Source organism: Macrotis lagotis, chromosome X (genome assembly GCF_037893015.1).
Source record: "Macrotis lagotis isolate mMagLag1 chromosome X, bilby.v1.9.chrom.fasta, whole genome shotgun sequence".
In the NCBI taxonomy this organism is placed as follows: domain Eukaryota; kingdom Metazoa; phylum Chordata; class Mammalia; order Peramelemorphia; family Peramelidae; genus Macrotis; species Macrotis lagotis.
Window position 1 is genome coordinate 46,780,110 of NC_133666.1, and position 24,759 is coordinate 46,804,868.

At 39.1% G+C, this 24,759-nt stretch overlaps 1 protein-coding gene across 1 annotated transcript; it reads right to left on the reverse strand.

The window, feature by feature from the left end:
* Window positions 1–16,798: 16,798 nt before the first annotated feature.
* LOC141502536 (transmembrane emp24 domain-containing protein 2-like) lies at window positions 16,799–19,745 on the reverse strand. Its single transcript, XM_074207292.1, has 3 exons — window positions 18,778–19,745; window positions 18,475–18,531; window positions 16,799–16,872 (listed from the first exon to the last, which is right to left on the reverse strand). The coding sequence occupies exons 1-2, from the start codon at window positions 19,413–19,415 to the stop codon at window positions 18,510–18,512; spliced, it is 660 nt and encodes a 219-aa protein (XP_074063393.1). The 5' UTR covers window positions 19,416–19,745; the 3' UTR covers window positions 16,799–16,872; window positions 18,475–18,509.
* Between the last annotated feature and the right edge of the window lie 5,014 nt (window positions 19,746–24,759).

Sequence of the window (24,759 nt, forward strand, 5' to 3'; positions counted from 1 at the left end):
CCACCTAGCTGCCCCACATACCCACTTTTAAAAAAGGAACCATCAGACCAAATTAGATGTTGGTAAAGCTGAAAATTTCAAGGAAATAAATGTATGATTACCTACAAAAATATAAAACACCTAAATGAAGGAAACTGATCCAGTCCCAAACCAAAGAGTACAGTATTCTTTGGAGCCTCTATAAATGTTGATTGATGATTTTCATAGGAGAGGTTGTTCCTGAGCTCCCCATTGACTTGGGGGAGGATGGATCCCATAACTCCCTTCTCTTTCCTTAGTTCTGCTGCTCTCCATTTGGCTGAAGAGAAATACAGGAACCCCAGTGATGTCAGCTGTTCCCCTTGAAGTACATTATTATTCATGTAAAAGGGGTCCTTGACATTTTTTGGATTCTCCTTAGAAATATGAATTTGACTAGACACCTTTAAGTCTAGAAACCTACTGATAAGGCACAAATGTAGGGGTGGTGGTGTCACAGAACCTATCTTGGACTTAAGAAATGTTCTTGTTTACCTGATCCTTTTGCTGGGCCTGTGAATTCCTGACTCCTCCCAAGACTATCGCCCCTTTCCCCAGATGTAGCTGAACCTGTAGAACATCACATTCCACACATCCTAAGCCTATAAGAGGCCTAGGAGTATGGGATTCTTCCTATGTTAGTAGTTATCTGTCCGATAAGGAAATATAACTAACTGCTGTCTTTGCTTCTATCTCCTGCTTGCTCACAATACACCCCCCCCACCAAAAAAAAATAACTGTAAAAACCTTGTTTTCTGGACATTCAGGGCTATGTGATTTGAGGGAAAATGTAACTCTGCATAGTCAGGTAACAAATGTCCAAAACTTATCAAATTTTGGTTTCCATCTCACTCTTTGGATTTAGTACCCTGACAGCCAGTCCCTAGCCCTGCTTCTGGTATGCTCAGGAACCTATCTTTGCTCCTGGATATTATCTCAGCTACCTCTAAATACCCTTTAGTGACACCCCAAAAAGGGACTTAAGTGTCAGGAATCTGTCTAGTGATGGATAATATGTGGACTCTCCCACATATCTGTCAATTATTATTGATACTACTAATAACATTAATACAGTTGGACATGTTGGTTCCTGCCTTTAATCCCTGCTGCTGGGAGTGGTTAAGGCTGGTGGATTGCTTGGGCTCAGGAATGCACTAAGCTGATTGGGAGTCTAGCATCAATATGGGGAGTCTCCAAGGTTGAAGGAAGATGAAATGGTGGAGGGGGGGAGGGAGGGAAGACCACCTAAAGAGGGTCAAACCAGCCCAAGTCAGAAACAGAAGATCAAAGCTCTCATAGGGATCAATAGTAGGGTGGAATCCATAAACTTCCTGGGTGGCATAGAAAGAGTCATCTTCAAAAAAAAATCCAAATAATGATAATGATGATGATAATGATGACTATAATGACCTCAGTTCTGTTTTAAACTTTCTCAACACTTATCATCTTGGCATTCTTCTTCTTCTTCTTCTTCTTCTACTTCTTCTTCTTCTTCTTCTTTTGGCTAGGCAATGGGGTTAAGCGACTTGCCCAAGGTCACACAGCTAGATAATTATTAAGTGTCTGAGGCCGGATTTGAACTCAGGTCCTCCTGATTCTAGGGCCAGTGCCCTAACCACTATGCAACATATCTTCCTTTTCCAAGTTAACCCTTTACTGTGACCTGGTTTTCTCCTTACCTTTTTGTTTTCTCATTCTGTTTCTTTTTTGTCCCAGCTTGACTACCTAGCTACCCTACTGAGGTTACTGAACCAACAGAGCAAGTTGGTTGTTCAAAGGTCATCCAACTTTTGGCACAAACAATAGGCTCTTAGTATATGAAATTTTGGAATTTAGTAGAGACCTCATTTTAAAGATTTAGGGCCACATAAGGAATGTGATATGCTCAAAGTCACATAGCTAATTAGGGGTGATGTTGCCTATCAACATGTTCTGTTTTAAATACTTTTATTCACTTCATCACTCTCACACACAATTCAAATCAGTATCTTCACACCTTCTCATTCTGTCTCCTCACCATGCCACCTTTCAAGGGAACTCCTTCCTCAACACTTCACTGGGCAAATCTCAATTGTTTGGGAAAGAGTTATTTTGAGAACTGCCAAAGTCATATACTTTTAAGTGAATGATAGTTCAGATTCAGATCCAAAGTTTGATTTTCTCTTCATGGTAGAGAACAGATGATATCTCCATTTTTCTATTTATCATTTCAGATAATCTGAGAATGAAATCAAGGAGTTTATTGCAGAGTAAAATACTTCCAAAGAAGATGAATCATGGGAGAAGTTATATGCAGGCCCTACAGGAGCCATTCTTCAAGCACTTTAGTTTGAAGAGGTCTCTGAATGGAAAGGAGAGAGATTTCAGGCATGGTACAATCCCAAATGAAAAAATTCCCACGCAGGAAAGAACCACAGGTATAGTGAATTGAAGCAAAATTTGGTTTAAGTTCAAACTTTTTATATATTTCAGAGATCATTAAGAGAGAAAGTCCCAATTTTTGAGGAGGCTTTCATGCAGAATTTCAAGTTTGTGGTATAAGACATTTTCAAATGCAGAAAAATATTATTAATGTGGGAAAAATTTCTTGTTATGAATTTTTTTCTTTTTTATTATTTTTTTATAGATTTTTAATTTTTTTCCAATTCCACGGCAAAGATAGTTTTTAAACATTTATCCTTTTTTTTTTAGATTTTTGCAAGGCAAATGGAGTTAAGTGGTTTGGCCAAGGCCACACAGCTAGGTAATTATTAAATGTCTGAGACCAGATTTGAACCCAGGTACTCCTGACTCCAGGGCTAGTGCTTTATCCACTGTGCCACCTAGCTGCCCCAACATTTATCCTTTTGCAAGCTTTTGAGTTCCATGTTTTTCTACCATGCTCCCTTCCCTCCCACCTCTCTGGCTGTAAGCAATCTGATATAGATTCTACATGTACATTTTTCAATATTAGTCATATTTTGAAAGACGAATTAGAACTAAGGGGAAAAAACCATGAGAAAGAAATAACAAACACAAAAGAAGTTTTAAAAAGTAAATATAGTATTTTTGCTCTGCATTCAGACTCCACAATTTTTTTTTCTGTCTATGGATGGCATTTTATAGGAAGACTTTTGAGCGGAAGACACGTTTTATTCAATATCCCAGGAAAACCCATATGCATTTGGTTGACATTCATCCTGTGTTCGACATTAGAAGATTCACCACACAGACAAACCATATAAATGTAATGTATGTGGACAAAGCCTTCAGCAGGAGCTCACACATTATTGAACATCAGAGAATTCATAGTAAAGAGAAACCTTATGGATCTAATGAATGTGGGAAAGCCTTTAGTCTAAGTTCAGACCATAATAAGCCTCAGAGAATTCATAGTGGGAAGAAATTCTCTGAATGTGAGAAAAGCTTTCATCAGAGTATTTATCAAACATCAAAGAACTCATACAAGGGGGAAACCCTATGAATGTCCAGGCTGTGGGAAAACTTTCAAGGGAACATCTAAATTAATTCTAAAGTCAAGGATTCATAGTGGAGACAAAATTTATTGATGTAATGAATGTGGGAAAGCTTTCAAGAAGAGCTCAGTATTTCTATATTTCTATATACAGAGAATTCTTTCTGAGGAGACACTCTCTGAGTACAGTGACTATTGGAAAACCTTTAGATAGAACGTAGGCTTTCATCACCATTCACAGTCGAGGGAAGCCCTATAAATATATTGAGTGTGGGAAAGCTTTCAGGGAGAACTTCAGCCTTATTCAACATCAGAAGATACATACCAAAGAATGACTCTCTAAGCCTACATAAGGGGAAAGGCTTTAGTTAGATTTGGAGTATTAGTATACCTCAGAGAATACACTAGAGTCAGATTCTGTAAAAGAAAGAGAGAGGTTTAGAATCAAGAAAAAATAGATGATTTAAATGCTTATTAGCAACTGGAGAAGTTTTAGACTCAGACAGATGTAGAAAGGAGAGAAATGAGGTCAGCCAAATTTTTGTCTGTGTATTTCTTCAAAATTCATTTCAATCTGTCTGGTTATAGCATGGGATATTGATTAAGATAAAAAAAAAATCTTCGTTACAGTGTGAGGAGACCTAGGGCTCAGCAATTTTGGAGGGCCACATTGCCAACAGAATTGATATCTTGTGGCATCAGTTGGGGCACAGTTAGGCTAAGGTTTTCCAAGCACTCAGAAGTCAAATAAAATACTTTTTAAATTCCATTTGATTTTTTTTTCTCAATAATAAGCATTTTTTCCAACTTTTCATTCCACTTTACTGGGGAAAAAAGGAAAAATAAACATTTGTAATAAATATGCATGTCAAGCAAAACAACTTCCCACATTGGCCATGTCCAAAAATGTCTGTCTTATTCTGCACCCATACTGATGAGATCACAGATCTAGTAAAGCTTTAGCCCATTCATTATTTAAGTCATCAAAATAAAGACCTTTAAAGAGTCAACACATTTTTGTTGTTGTTATTCAATCAGGTCTGAATCTTTTGACCTTATTTATTTATTCATTTTACATTTAACAATGGAACAATAGGAGTCAATTTACATTCCAGGAACAGATGATATTTTGTTTTTACAAAATCTGTCAGTATAAAAGTTTACAAAATTTGTTTCTAATTACAAACATCCTATATTCATAATTCCTTGCATCATTTACCCCTTCAAATTATTTGGGACCCAGATTCATCTAGGCCTTTCAGGGTCCATTTGGAGGTGAATGCATTGTAGTGGAAATTCAACTGAGGCAAAGTCCATAGGATGGTGGCTATCAGGGTTAGCACAGCTGGTTAGCATCCTACAGAGGCCACTATTGGAGATAGCCTTAAGAAATGAATCTCAGGAAAAAAAGATTGAGTAAACAAAACAAGGAAGGGTCATTTAACAGTCCTAGTAAATAGAAAAAAAAAAACTAGAAGATCTATAAAGAACAAGAATTGTAGTTTAAGATCCTAAGCCAATATCAGAATACTTTTCATGAGAACATGGGTTCCAATATAAAAGATTCATTAATGGTTGCCACCTTGAGATGAAACAAAAAAGCTCAAGAATAGTATAAACAAATGCATTAGATAATCATTTTAGAACAGCACATGTCCAATGATTAGTCTGCAATAAAATTTCTATTTAACTTTAGCCATGTTTAGAATGAACAAAAATTCTAGCTGAAGAATGAATCTCTCCTTTAAAGCAGTTAAAAATAGAACAATAGGGGATTATCCTGATATAAGAAGTCATGCTGATATTTCTATTCATTAAGGGAAATTGTTGTGATAAGGAATCACATTCTATGTTTAAAAAAAAGCCAATTGTTAAGGATTTAGAAGATAGAGTTCCAATGGCTCACGCTTACATTTAATTATTGTGTACCCAGCATGATTATAGTAATTTGCTATAAAGAGTACACATGGGGTGGCTAAGTGGCATAGTGGATTAAACACTGGCCTTAGAGTCAGGAGTACCTGGGTTCAAATCCGGTCTCAGACACTTAATAATTACCTAGCTGTGTGGCCTTGGGCAAGCCACTTAACCCCATTTGCCTTGCAAAAAAACAAAAGAGAGAGTACACAGGGACATGTTCCTTTATGAATTAGATGTTTGTTACAGGCAGGTCATACAGACAATATTTTGACTATATTTATGATAAAGATAATGGAGTAGTTAGCCATTTCCTTCTCTAGCTTGTTTTATAGATGAGGACAGAGTTAAGTGAGTGGCCCAGGTCTGAGGCCAGATCTTAATTCAAATATCCCTAATTTAGGCTCAGCACACCATCCACTGCTGCTGTTCAGTCCTTTCAGTTGTATCTGACTCTGTGAAACAAATTTGAGGTTTTCTTGGCAAAGATATTGGAGTAGTTTGCCATTTCCTTTACCAACTTATTTGACAGATGAAGAAACTGAAGTAAACAGGGTGAAGTGACTTGCCCAAAGTCACACAGCTATTAAGTATCTGAGACTGGATTTGAATTCAAGAAAATGAGTCTTCCTGACTTCAGACCTAGTGCTCTATCCACTAGTTGTCCCACCAAAAGAGAAAACTTGGTCTTCTATGACTTGGGAAAGTTATTTCTTGTTTTCTGCAAGCTTTTAGGTTTACATTCACAAAGTTAAAGGAAGCCTTGAGTGGGGGGGGGGGCGCTGTGCCAAGTCATTAGCCTCACTTTCTCCTTCAGAAAGATCTGAATCTAGTGGCCAGATATGGATCAGGATGAGTGGAGATGGCACTAGATGTGAGGCAATCTGGGTTAAGTGACTTGTCTAAGGTTGCACAGATAGTAAGTGTCAAGTGACTGAGGCTGAATTCAAAATCCTATCCTGACTCTAAGGCCAGTGCTGTACCCACTGCACCTAGCTGCCTCCTGGTTTGGAAAAACTCCCTAGGCAACCCTTTTCATTTTGAATTTTCAGAGTTCTAAATTTGTTAATCTAAATTTGATCATCTTAAACCCCTATTTTAGTGTATTCTCCCTAATAGCAATCGAGAGTAACATTTAGTGACATTGAGTGACCCAGATATTATTGCCCCAATATCATTTAATCAATTAACATCAATTAGCTGTTATAAAGGTATATTTGCTGAAAATATCTAGCAAAACTAAGGCACAAAAATATCTCTCCGAACCAGTTACACTCAATATTACCACTTTGATCCTTGGCGAGAATGGGCTCAATCTTAAAGCAATTGAAACAAAGCATTCAACCACTGAAGTTCATTTATAAATGCCCGAAGCATGCTGATGGATGAGTAATAATCAATCGGCAATTATTTATTAATCTCCCTTCTCAGCTCTGCCTACTGGCTTTCTTTATTTTTTTATTTTATTTTTTGTTGGGGCTTTGGGGCAAAGTGGCTTGCCCAAGTTCATACAGTAAGTATAAAGTGTCTGAGGCAGCATTTGAACTCAGGTCTTCCTGGCTCCATAGCTTGTGCTTTGTCCACTGTGTCACCTGGTTGCCCCATCCTGGCTTCCTTTAAATCTCAACTAAAATCCTGTCTTTTATTTATTTTTTTTTAGGTTTTTGCAAGGCAAATGGGGTTAAGTGGCTTGCCCAAGGCCACACAGCTAGGCAATTATTAAGTGTCTGAGACCGGATTTGAACCCAGGTACTCCTGACTCCAGGGCCAGGGCTTTATCCACTTCGCCATCTAGCCTCCCCAAATCCTATCTTTTAAAGCAAGGCTTTTCTAATGTGATTCCTTATCACAACAATTTCCCTTAATGAATAGAAATATCAGCATGACATCTTATATCAGGATAATAATTATACATTTGTTTGCTTGTTTTTTCTCCCATTAGAGGGTGAGCTCCTTGAGGGCAGGCACTGTCTTTTACCTCTTTTTGTACTTCCAGTGTTTAGAAGAATGACTGGTCCATAGGAGGCACTTAATAAATGTTGATTGATTGATTGTCTACTAGGTGCCAGGCAAAAAACTGTGCTAGGTATTGGGGAATGAACCAATCTGTATTTACATTCATTCCCGTTAAAATGGGAACAGCAAGAATAATTTAAAATACTTTGTTGTTGGTGGTGTTTACAGTCATGTCTGACTTTTTGTGATCCCATTTGGCGTTTTCTTGGTAGAGATACTGGGGTAGTTGCTCTTTTCTTTCTCCAGACTATTTTACAGATGAGAAAACTGAGACAAATTTCACTTTGATGAAGTGACACGCCCAGGGTCACATAGTCATAAGTATCTGAGGTTGGGTTTAACTTCAGGTTCTTTTGATTCCAGGCCTGGCACTTCATTGTGATACTAGCTGCCCGTTAATTAAGAAAAATTATATATGTATATGTGAAAGATGGCCTTCAGTGAAGTTTCCTCATAAATACGCTCTTATATACAATTGTGAGATGACCTTCAGTGAAGTTTCCTCGTGTCTTATGAATACTCTCTTATACACCTTATCTTTTTTTTAACTTGCAAGCTAAATCTGTACTGTTTTATAGTTACCTATGATTCTCAGAAAAATGAGATAATTTTTTGCTTTTCTTTTTTTCTTGTAAGCAATGGGGTTAAGTGACTTGTCCAAGGTCACACAGCTAGGTAATTATTAAGTGTCTGAGAATGGATTTCAATTCAGGTCCTCCTGAATCCAGCACCAGTATTCTATCTACTGTGCCACCTAGATGCCCCTAAAATGAGGTAATTACTTTTTTAAAAGATTTTATTTATTTTGAGTTTTATAATCTTCCCCCTGATCTTACTTCCCTCCCACCACCTCCCACAGAAGGCAACTTGCCAGTCTTTACTTTGTTACCATGTTGTACATTGATCCAAATTGAGTGTGATGAGAGAGAAATAATATTCTTAAGGAAGAAACAAAGTATGAGATAACAAGATCAGACAATAAGGTATCAGGGTTTTTTTGGTAAATTAAAGGAAATAGTCCTTGGTCTTTGTTCAAACTCCACAGTTGTTTCTTTGTATACAGAAGGTATTCTCATTTGCAGAGAGCCCCAAATTGTCCCTGATTGTTATACTGATGGAATGAGCAAGTCCATCAAGGTTGAACATCACCCCCATGTTGCTGTTAGGGTATACAGTGTTTTTCTGGTTCTGTTCATCTCACTCAGCATCAGTTTGTGCAAATCCCTCCAGGCTTCCCTGAATTCCCATCCCTCCTGGTTTCTAATAGAACAATAGTGCTCCATCACATACATAAACCACAGTTTGTTAAGCCATTCCCCAATTGAAGGACATTCACTTAATTTCCAATTCTTTGCCACCACAATCAGGGCTGCTATGAATATTTTTGAACAAGTGATGTTTTTACCCTTTTTCGTCATCTCTTCAGGGTATAGACCCAGTAGTGGTATTCCTAGATCAAAGGGGATGCACATTTTTGTTGTCTTTTGGGTGTAATTCCAAATTGTTCTTCAGAAAGGTTCGATGAGTTAACAATGTTTTAGTGTCCCAGATTTCCCATGTCCCTTCCAGTACTGATGATTGTCCTTTCTGGTCCTATTGGCCAGTCTGAGAGTTGTGAGATGGTATCTCAGAGATTCTTTAATTTGCATTTGTCTAATAAGAGGTGATTTAGAGCAATTTTTATATGGCTTTGGCTCCCTTCGATCTCCTCATCTGCAAATTGCCTTTGTATATCCTTTGATCATTTGTCAATTGGGGAATGGTTTGTTTTTTTGAAAATTTGATTCAATTCTCTCTCTCTCTCTATATATATATATATTAGAAATGAGTCCTTTGTCAGAATACTAGTTGTAACAATTGTTTCCCAATTTACTACATTTCTGAAGGTGCAATTTTTTTTAATTATAAAGATTTTATTTATCTTGAGTTTTACAATTTTCTCCCTAATCTTACTGAGTGGGATAAAGTCTGAGATTTCTTCAGTAGAATATTATACATTGGAGAACAGTTAACTATGTGCCCCTCCTCCCTTGACAAAGCAACCTCTGGGATGTTGGTGGAGAGTCAACTGACCCCATCTTATCTGTTGAAGTCTGGATGTCTATTCAATTCCTGGGGCTGAAGAGAGAATCTGGTTTTGGTTTGATTTTTATGCTCTTTTTCCCTAGATTAGTTTTCCAGTCTACTATTATTACTCCCAGTCAGGAGTAACTGGGTTCAAATCCGGCCTCAGACACTAAATAATTACCTAGCTGTGTGGCCTTGGGCAAGCCACTTAACCCTATTTGCCTTGCAAAAACCTAAAAAAAAAAATCGTTGTAAAAGGAGAAGGAAGTGGATGTGCAGCGCCCCCCCATGTGGAAATCAGCTCCTCCCTCACTGAGCCGGTGGTAGCTGTGCAGAGTTAAGGGAAGGGAGGAGGTTTCTTATAGAGAAAAGCTGTGGTTTGGGGAGAGTTTAGAAGAGTTTAAGAGAAGAAAGAACCTTTAAGGGAAGGATTGAGAAGTTCCAGGAGGGAAGATTTTTATCCTTACGAGTGTCTGGGAAAGATTCCGTGCTTTCTCCGTGGGTTGGGAGAAGGGGTGGTGGGTTGGACATGTCGGGGTCTTGATCCCATCCACCATCTTGTTAAAACTTGAACCCTAGACCGAGTTCTACCTAAGTGCCCCACCCACCTGTGGAGGGAGGTGGGGATACACAGGAGAGCTCAAATGCTTAAGCCTTAAAGGGACAGCAATCCCTCCACAGGTGAGATATGTGATAGGAAAGGAAAAATATATAAAATCCAGGGCTTAAGAGACTCTGTTATTGAAAGGAAATCACATTTAATGACTATCTGCTTGGCCACGTGGCCTGAGTGATTGACTCATTGTTTTTATTCTGAACTAGAGTTCTGGAAAACACTCTGAGGGTTTTTAGTGTTGTAACATTCTGACAAAAGTTGTACAGAATAGTGGAATTAAATAACCTAGATTGTTAATTAGTTTGGCATTCTAAACTATTTTAACATTGTAACTGTTGCTTAGGAGTTAAGTGGTTTGGGATTTTAAACTCTATTTTAACACCTTGGGGTTAAAGAAAAGTGCTATTGAGTTACTAAGAAGAGAAATACCTAGGTTACCAGGGATGTTTACTGATTTCTTTTGGGAAAAACATTGTAATTGCTTTTAATGTTAAGCCTAATAATGCTAACAATTGTATTTTTATTTAGGATAGAGCTTTTGGAATGTGAGTGCTGGATTCTTTGTCTAAAGGCACTCTAAAGTTTGTTTTATCAAACTAAATGGTTGGGAAGTTTAGTTGTAATTACATTGGGGTTTTAAATGTATCATGGATGGGATTGGATTCTTTTTTTGTTTTGTTTTTTAAATTTATTTATTTATTCTTATTTTGTACAAATAATGTTTTTTATACATTACTAAAATATTCTTGTTTAAGAGTAAACATAATACCCCCTCCCCCCAAGAAAATATAGACCCACATAAGCAATAAAGTAAAGGGGAGAGAAAAAATTGAAATTAAAATTAAAAAATAATAATAATTGTAGGTATAGCCAGGTGGCGCAGTGGACGGAGCACCGGTCCTGGAGCCAGGAGCACCCGAGCCCAAATCCAGCCCCTGACACCCAACAATCACCCAGCCGTGTGACCCCATGCAAGCCACTCCAACCCCATTGCCCTACAAAAACCAAAAAAAGAAAAAAAGACCCCAAATAAAATAAAATAGTAATAATAATAATAATAATAGTAGGGGGTGGCTGGGTGGCAGACAGATTACTGGTCCTTGAGCCAGGAGCACCCAGGTCCAAATCAGGCCTCAGATACCCAACAATCACCCAGCTGTGCGGCCCCAGGCAGGTTAACCCAGTCCTATTTGCCCGAATTGAGTTAGGATAAATGTGATTCTTGGGCCTGTTGCTTTTGCCTCAATCTCTCTAATTGATTGTGGCCCATTCCTTGAGAAATGAATAAAGCTTTCTCTTCATACCTTGAGAGATCTCTGAAATTTATTTAAGTAGCATTTGTCCCACACATTACTTCCCTCTCCCCACTCCGCCCCCCCAGAAGACAATTTGTCAGTCTTTACATTGTTTCCATGGTATACATTGATCCAAATTGAATGTGATGAGAGAGAAATCATATCCTTAAGGAAGAAACATAAAGTAAAAGAGATAGCAAGATCAGACAATAAGATATCTGTATTTTTTCCTAAATTAAAGGCAATAGTCCTTGGACTTTGTTCAAACTCCACAGTTCTTTCTCTGTATGCAGATGGTATTCTCCATCGCAGACAGCCTCAAATTGTCCCTGATTGTTACACTGATGGAATGAGCAAGTCCATCAAGGTTGATCATCACCCTCATGTTACTGTTAGGGTGTACGATGTTTTTCTGGTTCTGTTCCTCTCCCTCAGCATCAGCTCATGCAAACCCCTCCAGGCTTTCCTGAATTCCCATCCCTCCTGGTTTCTAATAGAACAATAGTGTTCCATCACATACATATGCCACAATTTTTTCAGCTATTCCCCAATTGAAGGACATTTACTCAGCTTCCAGTTCTTTGCCACCACAATCAGGGCTGCTATGAATATTTTTGTACATGTGATGTTTTTACCCTTTTTCATCATCTCTTCAGGGTATAGACCCAGTAGTGGCATTGCTGGATCAAAGGGGATGCACATTTTTTGTTGTCCTTTGGGCATAGTTCCAAATTGCTCTCCAGAAAGGTTGGATGAGTTAACAATGTATTAGTGTCGAAGATTTCCCATGTCCTTTCCAGTACTGATGATTGTCCTTTCTGGTCCTATTGGCCAGTCTGAGAGGTGTGAGATGGTACCTCAGAGATGCTTTAATTTGCATTTGTCTAATAAGAAGTGATTTAGAGCAATTTTTATATGACTTTGGATCCCTTCAATCTCATCTGTAAATTGCTTTTTCATATCCTTTGACCATTTGTCAATTGGGGAATGGCTTGTTTTTTTGAAAATTTGACTTAATTTTCTGTATATTTTAGAAATGAGTCCTTTGTCAGAAATACTAGTTGTAACAATTGTTTCCCAATTAACTACATTTCTGGAGGTGCAGTTTTCAAAAAGAAAAGTCCCTCTGCAGGGACCAGTTTATATCTAAGAAAAGGCCCATAGACCAGCCAGAAATACAGGAAAAAGTCCCTTGAGGCAGCTAGATGGTGCAGTGGATAAAGCACCATCCCTGGAGTCAGGAGTACCTGAGTTCAAATGTGACCTCAGACACAATACTTTCTTAGCTGACCTTAGGCAAGTCACTTTACTCCATTGCTTGGCAAAAGCAAAACAAATAGAAAACAAGACCCTTAATGAGTTCAATTGCTGTGAATAATATGTCATAACAATGGAGGCCTGTTCAATATTCAAATTTTATTGACAAATAAGAGGGAAAAGTGGGAGAGAAGAGAAGGGGATTTAATAAACAGGTTAGGTAAACAAAGAATAAAATTCACATGAGGGTGGCACTGCTTTGGGGAGCATGAGGGATGGGTCTATTCAAATGATCTATTCAGGTGGGAAGGCTTGGTCTCATAGAAGCTACTGTGCTCCCAAGGAAAGGAGATAAGCTCCCAAGTAGCCTTCTGAGTTTGGTTTCCTTAAAAATCTGCTTTTGGTGTCTACCTGGAACTAGCTCCTTGTACATGTCAAGGTTCAGGACACAGTGCTCTTGGAGGTACACAGCTTCGGAGGAAAGAGAAACTGTAGGTGGCAAGGCATTTTTGGACTACGGCTGGATTATCGGCCGTACTTTTTTCTAATGGCTAATGTGATAGCATTGGTTTCTCTGAATAGATTTTATGAAACTTTGCTTAAGGGGATGCCATGGTGACTTCAAGACTACTAGACCACACACACATACACACACACACACAAACCACAGAGGTATATTTTTATCTATTGTTATAGGAATATTTTACTTCCCTTTATTATTCGGGAGTCAGGCACAGGGCCACTCCTGCAATTTTGGGTAACTAAAAGCCTTTTAATATTAACCTCACCTGAACAAAAGCGATCCCCAGGACGTGATCATTTATTGATAAACCTTAGATTTCTTAGATAACAAGCCAGTTGAAAAATCTGAATTGTCCTTGGCTCTTCCTCCTCCATTAACCTATTTGAGGCTCAAGCTGCCCTTTGTGTCTTTTTTTTTTTTTTTAAGCTCATTCTTCTGCAGGCTCCTAAGCAAGTCTTGTCTGTGTGTCATAACCATTGTCTCTGGCTCAGCCCAGGTAGGATCTGGCACTGTGGTTCTGACCACCGATTAAGTGGTCCTGGTACTGACCACTGATCAAATGGTTCAGTGACTCTGGCCTGATTTAAAGTTCTACAGTGGGGGCAACTAGGTGGTGCAGTGGACAGAGCACCGGCCCTGGAGTCAGGAGTACCTGGGTTCAAATCCGGTCTCAGACACTTAATAATTACCTAGCTGTGTGGCCTTGGGCAAGCCACTTAACCCTACTGCCTAGCAAAAACCTAACAAACAAACAAATAAATAAAATAAAGTTCTACAGTGGCTTCCTCAGTCTATTTCCAGTCTGGTTTTAGTTCATCACTGGTTAAGTGATTTTGCTAAGAATGCACATCATATCTCAGTGCTGTAATTGAGGACAGGCCAGAAATCATCTAGGGATCTCATTCATTCCCATTACTGTCTCTATTATACTATGTGCTGCCACCAAGTGCATCAAAGCTTGGCCAGACATATAAAATACTTTGTGGGGTTCAGGAAGCTGATTTTAGTGAATTTTATTTAAATTAGTTCCAGAAAATTGGTTTAGTTTATTTGTTTCAGTGATTCTGATTTGGTAGAAAAAATTTGATACCAAAATCATTTTTCTTTTGGGTCCCTCAGTGTCTGGTTCAAAGATTCCTGGGAAAAACTTTAAAGTATAGGATCTAGTCAGTACATTTCTTCTAAAGACACCATGTTGTCTTTTGGCTAATTGGAGGAAGATTCCTGTCCAGGAATCCAAATTATCTAAGCTCAGTTTAAAAATCTCTGAGAAAATGTTTGGACAGAATTAACTTCAAAGAATGAATATTTTTGGCCTTGGAAAAAAATCCTTTTTAATGAGTTTTCTCTCATGCTGTAGATAGCATTATCTATATCAGGTACAGGGTCCTGGTAAAGATAGAAAGGGCAAGTAAAAACTGAAGTTCTAACTTTCATATGAATCATGAGTTCCCAATTTTTTTAAGACAATGGGATTAAGTAACTTGTCCAAGGTCACACAACTAAGAAAATTATTATGTCTGAGGCTGGATTCAAACTCAGATTGTCCTGACTCCATAGCTGGTACTCTATCCGATGCACCACCTCGTTGCCCTTGAGTTCCTAATTTGACAATCTTCTCTTGTTATATGGGATATTTTATTTTAGGTTTTTGCAAGGCAAATGGGATTAAGTGGCTTGCCCAAGGCCACACAGCTAGGTAATTATGAAGTGTCTGAGACCGAATTTGAACCCAGGTACTCCTGACTCCAGGGCCGGTGCTTTATCCATTGCACCACCTAGCCACCCCTTATATGGGATTGTTAATAGAATTAGCTTGTTAATAGGATTAGCTCCATAATATTTCACTACATGAACTATATATATATATATATATATATATATATATATATATATATAAATAAATATAGACATACATATACAAGCTAGGTGGTGTGGTGGAATGTCAGTCTTGGGAGTCAGGAAGATATATCTCATACATACAGGCTCAGACAGTTACTAGCTGTAGAACATCCTAAGCAAGTCTCCCCTAAAAGAATGGAGGCTCCTTGAAGGGTAGGGAGCGGTTCACTGCAGCTTAAGAAATATTTACTGACATTGATAATCATCCCTCCTCCTCCTGAAGTTAGAAAACTAGAGGGAGCAATTCTGATTAGGGGGTGTGGGGTATCCAGCAAAGCACAGATCGGTGAATGTTTGGATTTGAAGTGGAAAAATGTCTTTACGTGTTTTTAACTTGAATATTTTGTGCATCATCTTCAAGGAAATCAACTCCTCAACACAGGATAACAGTATTTGCCCTGTCCATGGCCCTCCACCTCTACTAAGAAAGGAGGGAGGTGCATTTTCTCATGACAGTGGGATTTCACAGTTTAGAAAATGCCTGATCCTTGAATCCTCAAATGAGAAGCTATCTTTAAAATAATGTACCAAATATTTCTGGGTCCAGAGGGGAATCTGTAATAAAGGAAAATTATAAAGCTTGTGAAACCTATCTTGAAATGTCAACAGCTATTCACTTCCCAGAACCCTAAATTCAAGTCTCAGCTAAAACCCCATCTTCTATAGAGAGGCTTTTCCCAGTTCCCCTTAATTGTGTGCTTTCTCTCTGCATTTTTAATCTCTGAACACAGCTGTTTGCTTACTGTAGCTCCATTAGATTGTGAATTCCTGGAGAAGAAGGACTGTCTTTTGCTTTTTTTTTTGTTTGTTGCTTTCCCTTATGTGTCTGGAACTTTATTAAGTTAATATTTATTAATGTTAGTTGATGGATTGACTCACAACTCTGAAAATTGTCCCCAAGAACCCACCACTCAACTGAAATTTCTCTCTCAAAGGTTCCCAATGACCTAGGAGAAGGTCATGAGTGGGCTAAAGTCTGAGATTTCTTCAGTAGAATATTATAGATTAGAAACAGTTGAGCTGTGTCTTATGTCTCTTCTGCCCCTCCTCCCCTGACAAGCAATTAAATGTTACCTTGACCAGAATGTAAAGAGTAAACTGACCCTGTATTTTATCTGGATTGAAGTCCAGATGTTTCTACCTTCCTTGTCCTGGAAGGGGAGAACCTGTCTCTGTTCGAATTATATGCTTTTTCTTTAGAGTAATTTATGCTTATAGATTGTGAAGACCACATTCCTCACTAATGAGGATGGGTCAGTGTGGGGGGGATCAAATTAGGATAAATAGATCTTGGATTTCCTGCTCTTGTAACCCCTTTTTTCTCCCCATGTTTAAGGTGGAGCAAGGAGTTCAATTCTGGAGAAGTGAATAAAACTTTTCTCTTCATACCTTGAGAAATCTCTGAGTTTTATTTAAGTGGGAAAACTCATCCCAGACAGTCAGAATGTAGAAATCTGTTGGACTTTTTGTAGTCTTTTCTTTTTCCTTTTTTTAAACATTTGCTTTGTTATTGAACCTGAATTCTCTTAGATCCCTATTTATTTAATTTACATTTTTCAGTCATTTTGAATTGTTATTCAGGGATCTTCCCCCCCAAATCAGGGTAAAACAAATAAATTTTTTTTATGAAATGCTGCAAATATTTTGCATCGAGTTAAATTTTTTTTAACTTGGAACATGAAAAAATCACAAATACAATATAATGCTTGAATGAACCAGTTTTACACTATAAACTGATGTTTTTATTTGAAATTAATCTTCAGATGCTGGGAGGCAATTTTCTAAACACAACAGCATTCATATTTGCCTAAAAAGAAAGAGGGGGAAAAAAACCAACTTATAAATACAGTTATAATACTGTTGACTCAAATAAAATGTTAGCTATTTAACATTACAACAAAATCTCCAACCTTTCTGGGGAGCAATTCAGAACTCTGCCCAAAGGGCCATCAAATTGATCCAGCAATACAACTACTAGATCTATATCCCGAAGAGATCATAAAAAAGGAGAAAAGACCCACATATACAAAAATCTTTATAGCCATTCTTTTTGGAGTGGCAAAAGAATTCGAAACTGAGGGGATGCCCATCCACTGGGGAATGACTGAACAAGTTGTGATATGAGTGTGTTTGTGTGTGTGTTTGTGTGTGTGTGTCTGTCTGTCTGTCTGTGTGTGATGAAACAGTATTGTTCTATAAGAAATCAAGAGGGATGGGGATTTCAGAAAACTCTGGAAAGACTTAAATGAATTGGTGCTGAGTGAAGTGAGCAGAGCCAGGAGAACTTTGTATACATTAACAATATTATGCATTGATCAACTATGGGACAGGATAATGATCAAAGACAATTCTAGAGGATTTGTGATAAAGTATCATCCACATTCAGGAAAGGAGGAACCATGGAGTCTGAATTCAGGATAAAGGATACCATTTTCAGTTTTTAAAATTCGTTTTATGTTTCCCCCCCCCATGGTTTTTTCCCCCTTTTGCTATGATTCTCCTATCTTTTGTTTCATATGGAAATATGTTTAACATAGTTATTTGTATTAGATTATTTACTGTCAAGGGGAATGGGGAAGGAAAGGAGGGAGGGAGAAAAATGTGAGCTCAAAATCTTACAAAAAGTAAATGTTGAAAACTATCTTTGCCTGCAGCTAGAAAAATAAATAAAAATATTTATTCATTAAAAAACCATTTCAACAAAATCCCCAAGATGTTTAAGTCTTTGGCCATAAGCATCTAGTTTTCCCACAATTATGATAATACATGTGAGCAAACTGCCTGTGACAGAACTGCAGCTAGGCTTGCATTAGAAGACTACCATTTTCTGAAATATCAATCCATGTTGGTTAAGTTACAAGTCTGAGGCAGAAAACTGGTTAACTACTTATTCTACATTAGAAGATTCTGTAGTTCAAGTCTGAGACTTAGGGTTCAATGTCAGAAACATTCCATCTTGGATCTGGGGAAATTTATTTGGGGGAGTTTTAAAATAAAAGTAAAGCTAAAGGAGAAACAAGTATCTAGTTTGAAGTGCATATACTGGAGAGTCCAATGACTGTCCATTATGATCTATTTAGAAGATTTAATGATTTCTTGCATTGTACTTTTATAAAAGCAATTTGATGTTTTTCTAATAACACATTAATGTAATGACAATAAATTGTAAGAATAAGAGAACTGAAGAAAATGAATTTTTCCCCCAAAAGGCACAGCAAGAGTGAAATTCCCACCCCCATCTGCCCACTTGGGAGTAAGGGTCTCCCCAAGATGTCTTTTTTTTGGACAAAATTCATGGATTTCAAAACAGGAAAGTTGAGGCAAAAAAGGGGTGGTAGGGGATGGGGAGGGGAAGAATGCATTCTGATTTGCTGTGATGGATCTCTAGAAGTCAGTCAGAGTCACTCACCTCATTCCAGTGACCCCTTGAGTGATCCCTTCCAGTCAAAGCAAGTCTGCTTGAGTTCTATAGTGTGGGTCAAAGAGAAAGGTTTCAGTTCACATTAGTTAGTAAACAGTAATTGTGTTCTTGCCAACCTTACCAAACTCCCTCTCCCCACTCAAGCGGTTTAGAAGATGGAAGGATCTGCAAGGAATGATCTCCAAAAAGCCTAAGGGAGAGCCCATGTTGTGAAGCCTCAGTAATGGATAAAACTTGACTGTGGGGAGATAAGGGAGATCCCCCCTCCCACTGGGAAGGGTATTTTCTTACAGTGGTCTGTGGACCTGGAAGCAGTTCCTCAGGTAGTAGAGCTGGCCAAGGGACATGGTCAACAGGATGCTGGCCTCGAAGAAAGCCCACGTGATCACCTTGAGGTTGGTATTTTCACTGACATCCCGATGGATCCTGTCCTGGAGCTCCATGTGCTCCTGCTCACGCTTGATCGCCAGCAGGGCCTCGGCCAGCTCCATGATCACCTCTTCCAGCCCCTGGGTCCAGTCTTCCTCATCCTGGGCCTTGGCTGGAGCTGGGCCCCAGTTGGGGTGGACGGTGAACATCACTATCTTGGGCGACAAGGTGGACACACGGTTGCTGAAGCAAAACTTGTAGGGCCCGGGCAGGTGGGCATGAAAGGCGTAGCGGCCGCAGGTCTGCCGATCCAGCTGCAGGAGCAGGTCGTGATCGGGGCCCGTGACCGCCACGTCGATGTCCAGGCCGCCTCCCCGCCTCACCTGGAAGCTGAGGACCATGATGGCTCCCACCATGCCTTGCTCGAAGAAGCACTCTTCCTCGTGGGCATAAACCTGCACGTAGAGGGCAGAGGCGGCCTGACACTGGAGCAGCGCCCGCAGCAGCCAGGCAAGCCCCAGGCACCGGAGGCCTCTCCTGCGGGCGGCTGTGGCCACCATGGCGAGAGCCCACTGACTCGGGAGCCGCGCGGGGCCTGATGACTCCTGTCCTCGACGCCTGTCCTCCACACCTCAGCCGCCCCGAACAGTGGGGGGGGCGGCGGGACGAGGGGCAGACGTAGCCGCCGATTGGCCACTCTCCTGGGCTTCCAGGTTACCCCGGAAACATTCACCAACCCTCCCTATAGGAGTGGACCTCCCCTACTTCTCCTTCCTCCTCTTCCCAGGCCACTTGACCTGCTTCTTCTCTGGCCCCTTTACTCAGCTGCACCCCTAAGTTCAAGGGACTCGTGTGCTGAGATAACTACCCAAGGTCACCTCACCGAGCTTCTCCTCCTAAGCAACAGGCCCTCACGTTCAGCTACGCTACTGGACCGTTCAGGCACTGACCCCAGAGCCTCTGGCCTGGCCTGTGGCAACCGTGCGTCGGGACCTGGGACTTCCAGCCTTGCCCCTCTCCCATCAGTCCTTCTGCACGCAGTCACAGCCAAATGCTTCCCAAAGGGTTCCCTGTTGATATCAGAGTAAACTACAACTTAGTTTGACCCTGCACAATCCAACTTGTTAACCATAATTGTCTTTCAGTTAAAAAATGAAATACCAAACTTAGACTTGTAAATGAAATTTTATTCTCTAGGATTTTACCAATGGGTGGATGGCATCCTTATAGATACCAATGCAGAATGAAATGAATAATCAATATTTACAGAATTCAGACCAATTACACAAAACTTTGGTGACCAGCCAATCAGGTTACACATTTATACATGACGGTGTCATTATTTTATGATTCTCTAACCTAATTCTATTTCAGAACTGCCAAAGATCCAATTAGCCAACACTACTGTCTCTTCTCACCTGATATTTTATGTTGTATTAGATAGAGATATATAAAACATTGGGGTTCCTCCCTTTCTAAGATATCATAAGGATATCCTATCTACATAACCAGAACAGTCTCTTGCCTTCAAAGCTTGGTCTGCTTTTTTTTACATACACCTGTCGAGAAGCAATTACGAGGTGGGGGGGATTAAGATTGTTTGACACAGCTACAATTGGCCTTCAGATTTATAACAGTACAGAGAGAGATCTTGTGGAAGGCCAGAGGTCAACATTCCAAACTAACAAACCTCAGATAGGGCCTGACAGAACAATTTTTATTCAGAAATATAGATCAGAAATATTAATTCCATATTAAAGAATATCAGACTTAGACAAACTCCAGCCTATTTTTACAGGTTCACTGTGTTATCACTCCCTTTCTTTTCTTTTTAAATTTATTTTTATTAAAGATACTATTTGAGTTTTACAATTATACCCCAATCTTGCTTCCCTTCCCCCACCCAATCACAGAGAGCACTCTGTCAGTCTTTACTTTGTTTCTATGTTGTACCTTGATCCAAATTGGGTGTGATGAGAGAGAAATCATATCTTTAAAGAAGAGAAGAGAAGTCTCAGAGGTAACAAGATCAGACAATAAGATAGCTGTTTTTTTTTCTAAATTAAAGGGAATATTCCTTACACTTTGTTCAAACTCCACAACTCCTTATCTGGATACAGATGGCACTCTCCTTTGCAGACAGCCCAATATTGTTCCCAATTGTTGCACTGATGGAATGGGCAAGTCCTTCAAGGTTGACCATCACTCCCATGTTGCTGTTAGGGTGTACAGTGTTTTTCTGGTTCTGCTCATCTCACTCAGCATCAGTTCATGCAAATCCCTCCAGGCTTCCCTGAAATCCCATCCCTCCTGGTTTCTAATAGAACAGTAGTGTTCCATGACATACATATACCACAGTTTGCTAAGCCATTCCCCAATTGAAGGACATTTACCTGATTTCCAATTCTTTGCCACCACAAACAGGGCTGCTATAAATATTTTTGTACAAATAATGTTTTTACCCTTTTTCATCATCTCTTCAGGGTATAGACCCAGTAGTATCACTCCCTTTCTGTTATTTCACTCCAAAGGATCTTTTTACAGGTTCCCCAAATTCACCTTTTGGTCTTTCATCTCCATGCCTTTGTACAAGCTATCATCCACCTTTTTAGAATCCCTTTGCTGTTGTTGCTGAGTTGTTTCAGTCCTGTCCAACTCTTTGTGACCCCATTTTGAGGTTTTCTTGGTGGAGAGATTGGAGCCACGTACCATTTCCTATTTCAGTTCATTTTACAGAGGAGGAAACTGTGGCAGAGTTAAATGACTTGCCCAGGGTCACATAGCTAGTTAGGATCTGACAGAAGATTTGAACTGGCAAAGAGGAATGTTTCTGACTCCAGATCCACCACTGCCCCACCTAGAATCCCTAATTGCCTTCAAATTTCAGCTTAAAGGTCAGTTACACAAAGCCTGGACTTCTTAAAATGTATCCAGTTTACCCCATTCCTGAATAAAGTAACTTGTAATCATTTTGTTTGGCTTCTGTGTAAGTTTTTAGAAGAAAATTATTGGGTGGCTAGGTGGCACAGCGGATAGAGTACCTGCCCTGGAGTCAGGAGTACCTGAGTTCAAATGCGGCCTTGGACACTTAATAATTACCTAGCTGTGTGGCCTTGGGCAAGCCACTTAACCCCATTGCCTAGCAAAAACTAAAAAAAAATCATTAATAGTATCCTCTGATTTGTAAACATGTCTGGCATCAACAATGCTATTTAATTTAGCCTTATTGTAAAATCAAGCATTTCGAGGCTATAGAGAAATAGCCAAGCTGGCATAGTTTCTCACCCTTCTCCCCACAATGTCCTCAGATAGGTCTCTATCCCAAGGTAATCTGAGGTAAGGTTACTAGCAAATTCAGACAAGGAAAATGTGTAATATGTTAACAGTTTGTCAATAGTCACTATGGATTCTTTAAGTGGCCATTCCCCTCTAGTATTCTCTACTAAGAAAAAAAATTGGTGACATAAATGGTGCTGCCAAGGATAGGGCATTACTCAGGAAGATCTGAGTTCAAATTTGACTTTAGATATTTACTAGCTGTGTGATGACCCCCCTCCTCCCCCGGGCTGTTTGCCTCAGTTTCTTCATTTGTAAAATGAGCTGGAGAAGGAAATGGCAAAGCTCTCTGTCAACAAAACACAAGTGAGGTCACAAAGAGTCAAAGATGACTGAAAATACCTGAACAGCAAAAGGAATAAGAATAAGAAGCTTCCTCAACATAAGAATATATTCTGGAGGGAGGGAGAAGGGCAAAATGAATGAGGGCTGAGGAAGACAAGACTCATTTTAGAAGTTTGTAGTTGGATCAAATCACAGGTGGGAAAGGCAAAGATCTTCAGCAGTTCAGTTCTCGTTTTAAACTCAGCTGTCACTTTTACTCCATTTACCAATTGTCTTTCTTTTTGTTTAAAGGCGTTTGACTTTTCTTGACTGCAACAACATATATGAATACATGCATGTATATATGTGTGTGAATGTAAGCATACCATAAACATGCATATGGCTAGTCACTTTGCTAAATGGTTTTTATAGTTTTAGTTGAACTAAAATGGAAAATTTTAAAATGTTCCCAAAATCAAGTAAAAATCAGCCCTATGCTGGCTAGGCTTGATGTGTTTCAAATGAGAAACCCAGGCAATTTGGTGTGAACAAGCCGTCCCTCCCTGAGGCCAGGATCAAATTAGTAGCAACTTCAGAATTCAAGACCTTCAGGAAAGGATCTGGCCTGAAGAGCCATTCCAGCCAAGCAATAATGAATAATTGGGAAAGAGAAGAGCATCCTACCAAAGACTATTCCCTTTAATTTTTACAAAAGGGTTATCTTATTATGGAATTTTGCTATCTCTTTTTTTTCCTTTTAAAGATTTTGTTTGAGTTTTACAATTTTTCCCCTAATCTTACTTCCCTCCCCCCACCCCCCACCCCCCACAGAAGGTAATTTGCCAGTCTTTACATTGTTTCCATGGTATACATTGATCCAAATAGAATGTGAGGAGAGAGAAATCATACAGTTAAGAAACAGGGGCAGCTAGGTGGCACAGTGGATAGAGCACTGACCCTGGAGTCAGGGGTACCAAATTCAAATCTGGCCTCAGACACTTATTATCTAGGTGTGTGGCCTTGGGCAAGCCACTTAACCCTATTTGCCTTGGGGAAAAACATAAAGTATAAGAGATAACAAGATCAGACAATAAGATATCAGTTTTTTTTTCTAAATTAAAGGTAATAGTCTTTGGTCTTTGTTCAAACTCCACAATTCTTTCTCTGGATACAGTGATATCTCTTATATTTTATTTTTTCCTTAAAGATATGATTTCTTCTCAAAACATTGAGTTGTTTTGATCAATGTATAGCATGGAAACAATGTAAAGACTATCAGACTGCCTTCTGTAAGGAGTGGAGGGAGGGAAGCAAGATTGGGGGAAAAATTGTAAAATTCAAAAACAATTAAAAAAAAAGAAAAGAGCATATTGCCCTTGGCTTCACCCTCTTAGCTAGAAGAAGACCTCAAGAATTTCAGAGAATCTGAAGATGTTGGACTTCCCATCTCTCATTGGCATCTTAGCAGCACTGACAAAGATCCAGTTAGTCCAAGAGTACTGTCTTCTGTTCGGACATGATATTTTATGTTGTTATTAGTTATGACATAGACATATAAAACAATGGAATTTCTTCTTTTCCAAAATGTCATAAGTACAAGAATTTATTCAGATTCTCATTTAGATGACCAAAGCAGATTCCTGCCTTTTTAGGATGGTCCTTGATTGATTGTTTATATAGCTTTGGCGGAAAACCTGCAGATGCAATTAGAGGGGCATTAGGCTCTTACAGAAAGAGCCTCCCTTCAGATTTATAACTAGAGACACAGAGCTTGTAGAGGGGCAGAGGTGAACATTCCAAACTTATAGACCTCAGTTAGAGGTTGATAGAACAACTTTTGTTCAGAAATATTAAATTCTAAATTAAAGAAAATCAGATTAGACACTTCCCTATGTGGAGTTCTGTTTTGGATATGTTAAGCTTAGGATGTCTATAGGACTTCCAGTTTGAGATATCCAAAAGGTAAGGTGGGATTGGATTTCAGAAGAGAGCTATAAGTGTGTGTGTGTGTGTGTGTGTGTCTATATATATATATATATATATATATATATATATATATATATATATATAAAATGAATCATCTACAAAGAGATGATGTACCGATGAGGCAAGATAGTACAGAAGGAGAAAAAAGCAGCCCACGATAGAACTTAGACAATACTCAGTGGTTCAGTTTTCTTTTTCTGTCTCACTTCCCTTTTATGTTAGTCACAGACTGTTGATTTTCTTCTTTTCTCTGGCAGCTTTTGGTTTTAGGCAAAATGTGAGCCTTCAGGGTACTCTGGTAAGTATCTGCCATTTTTT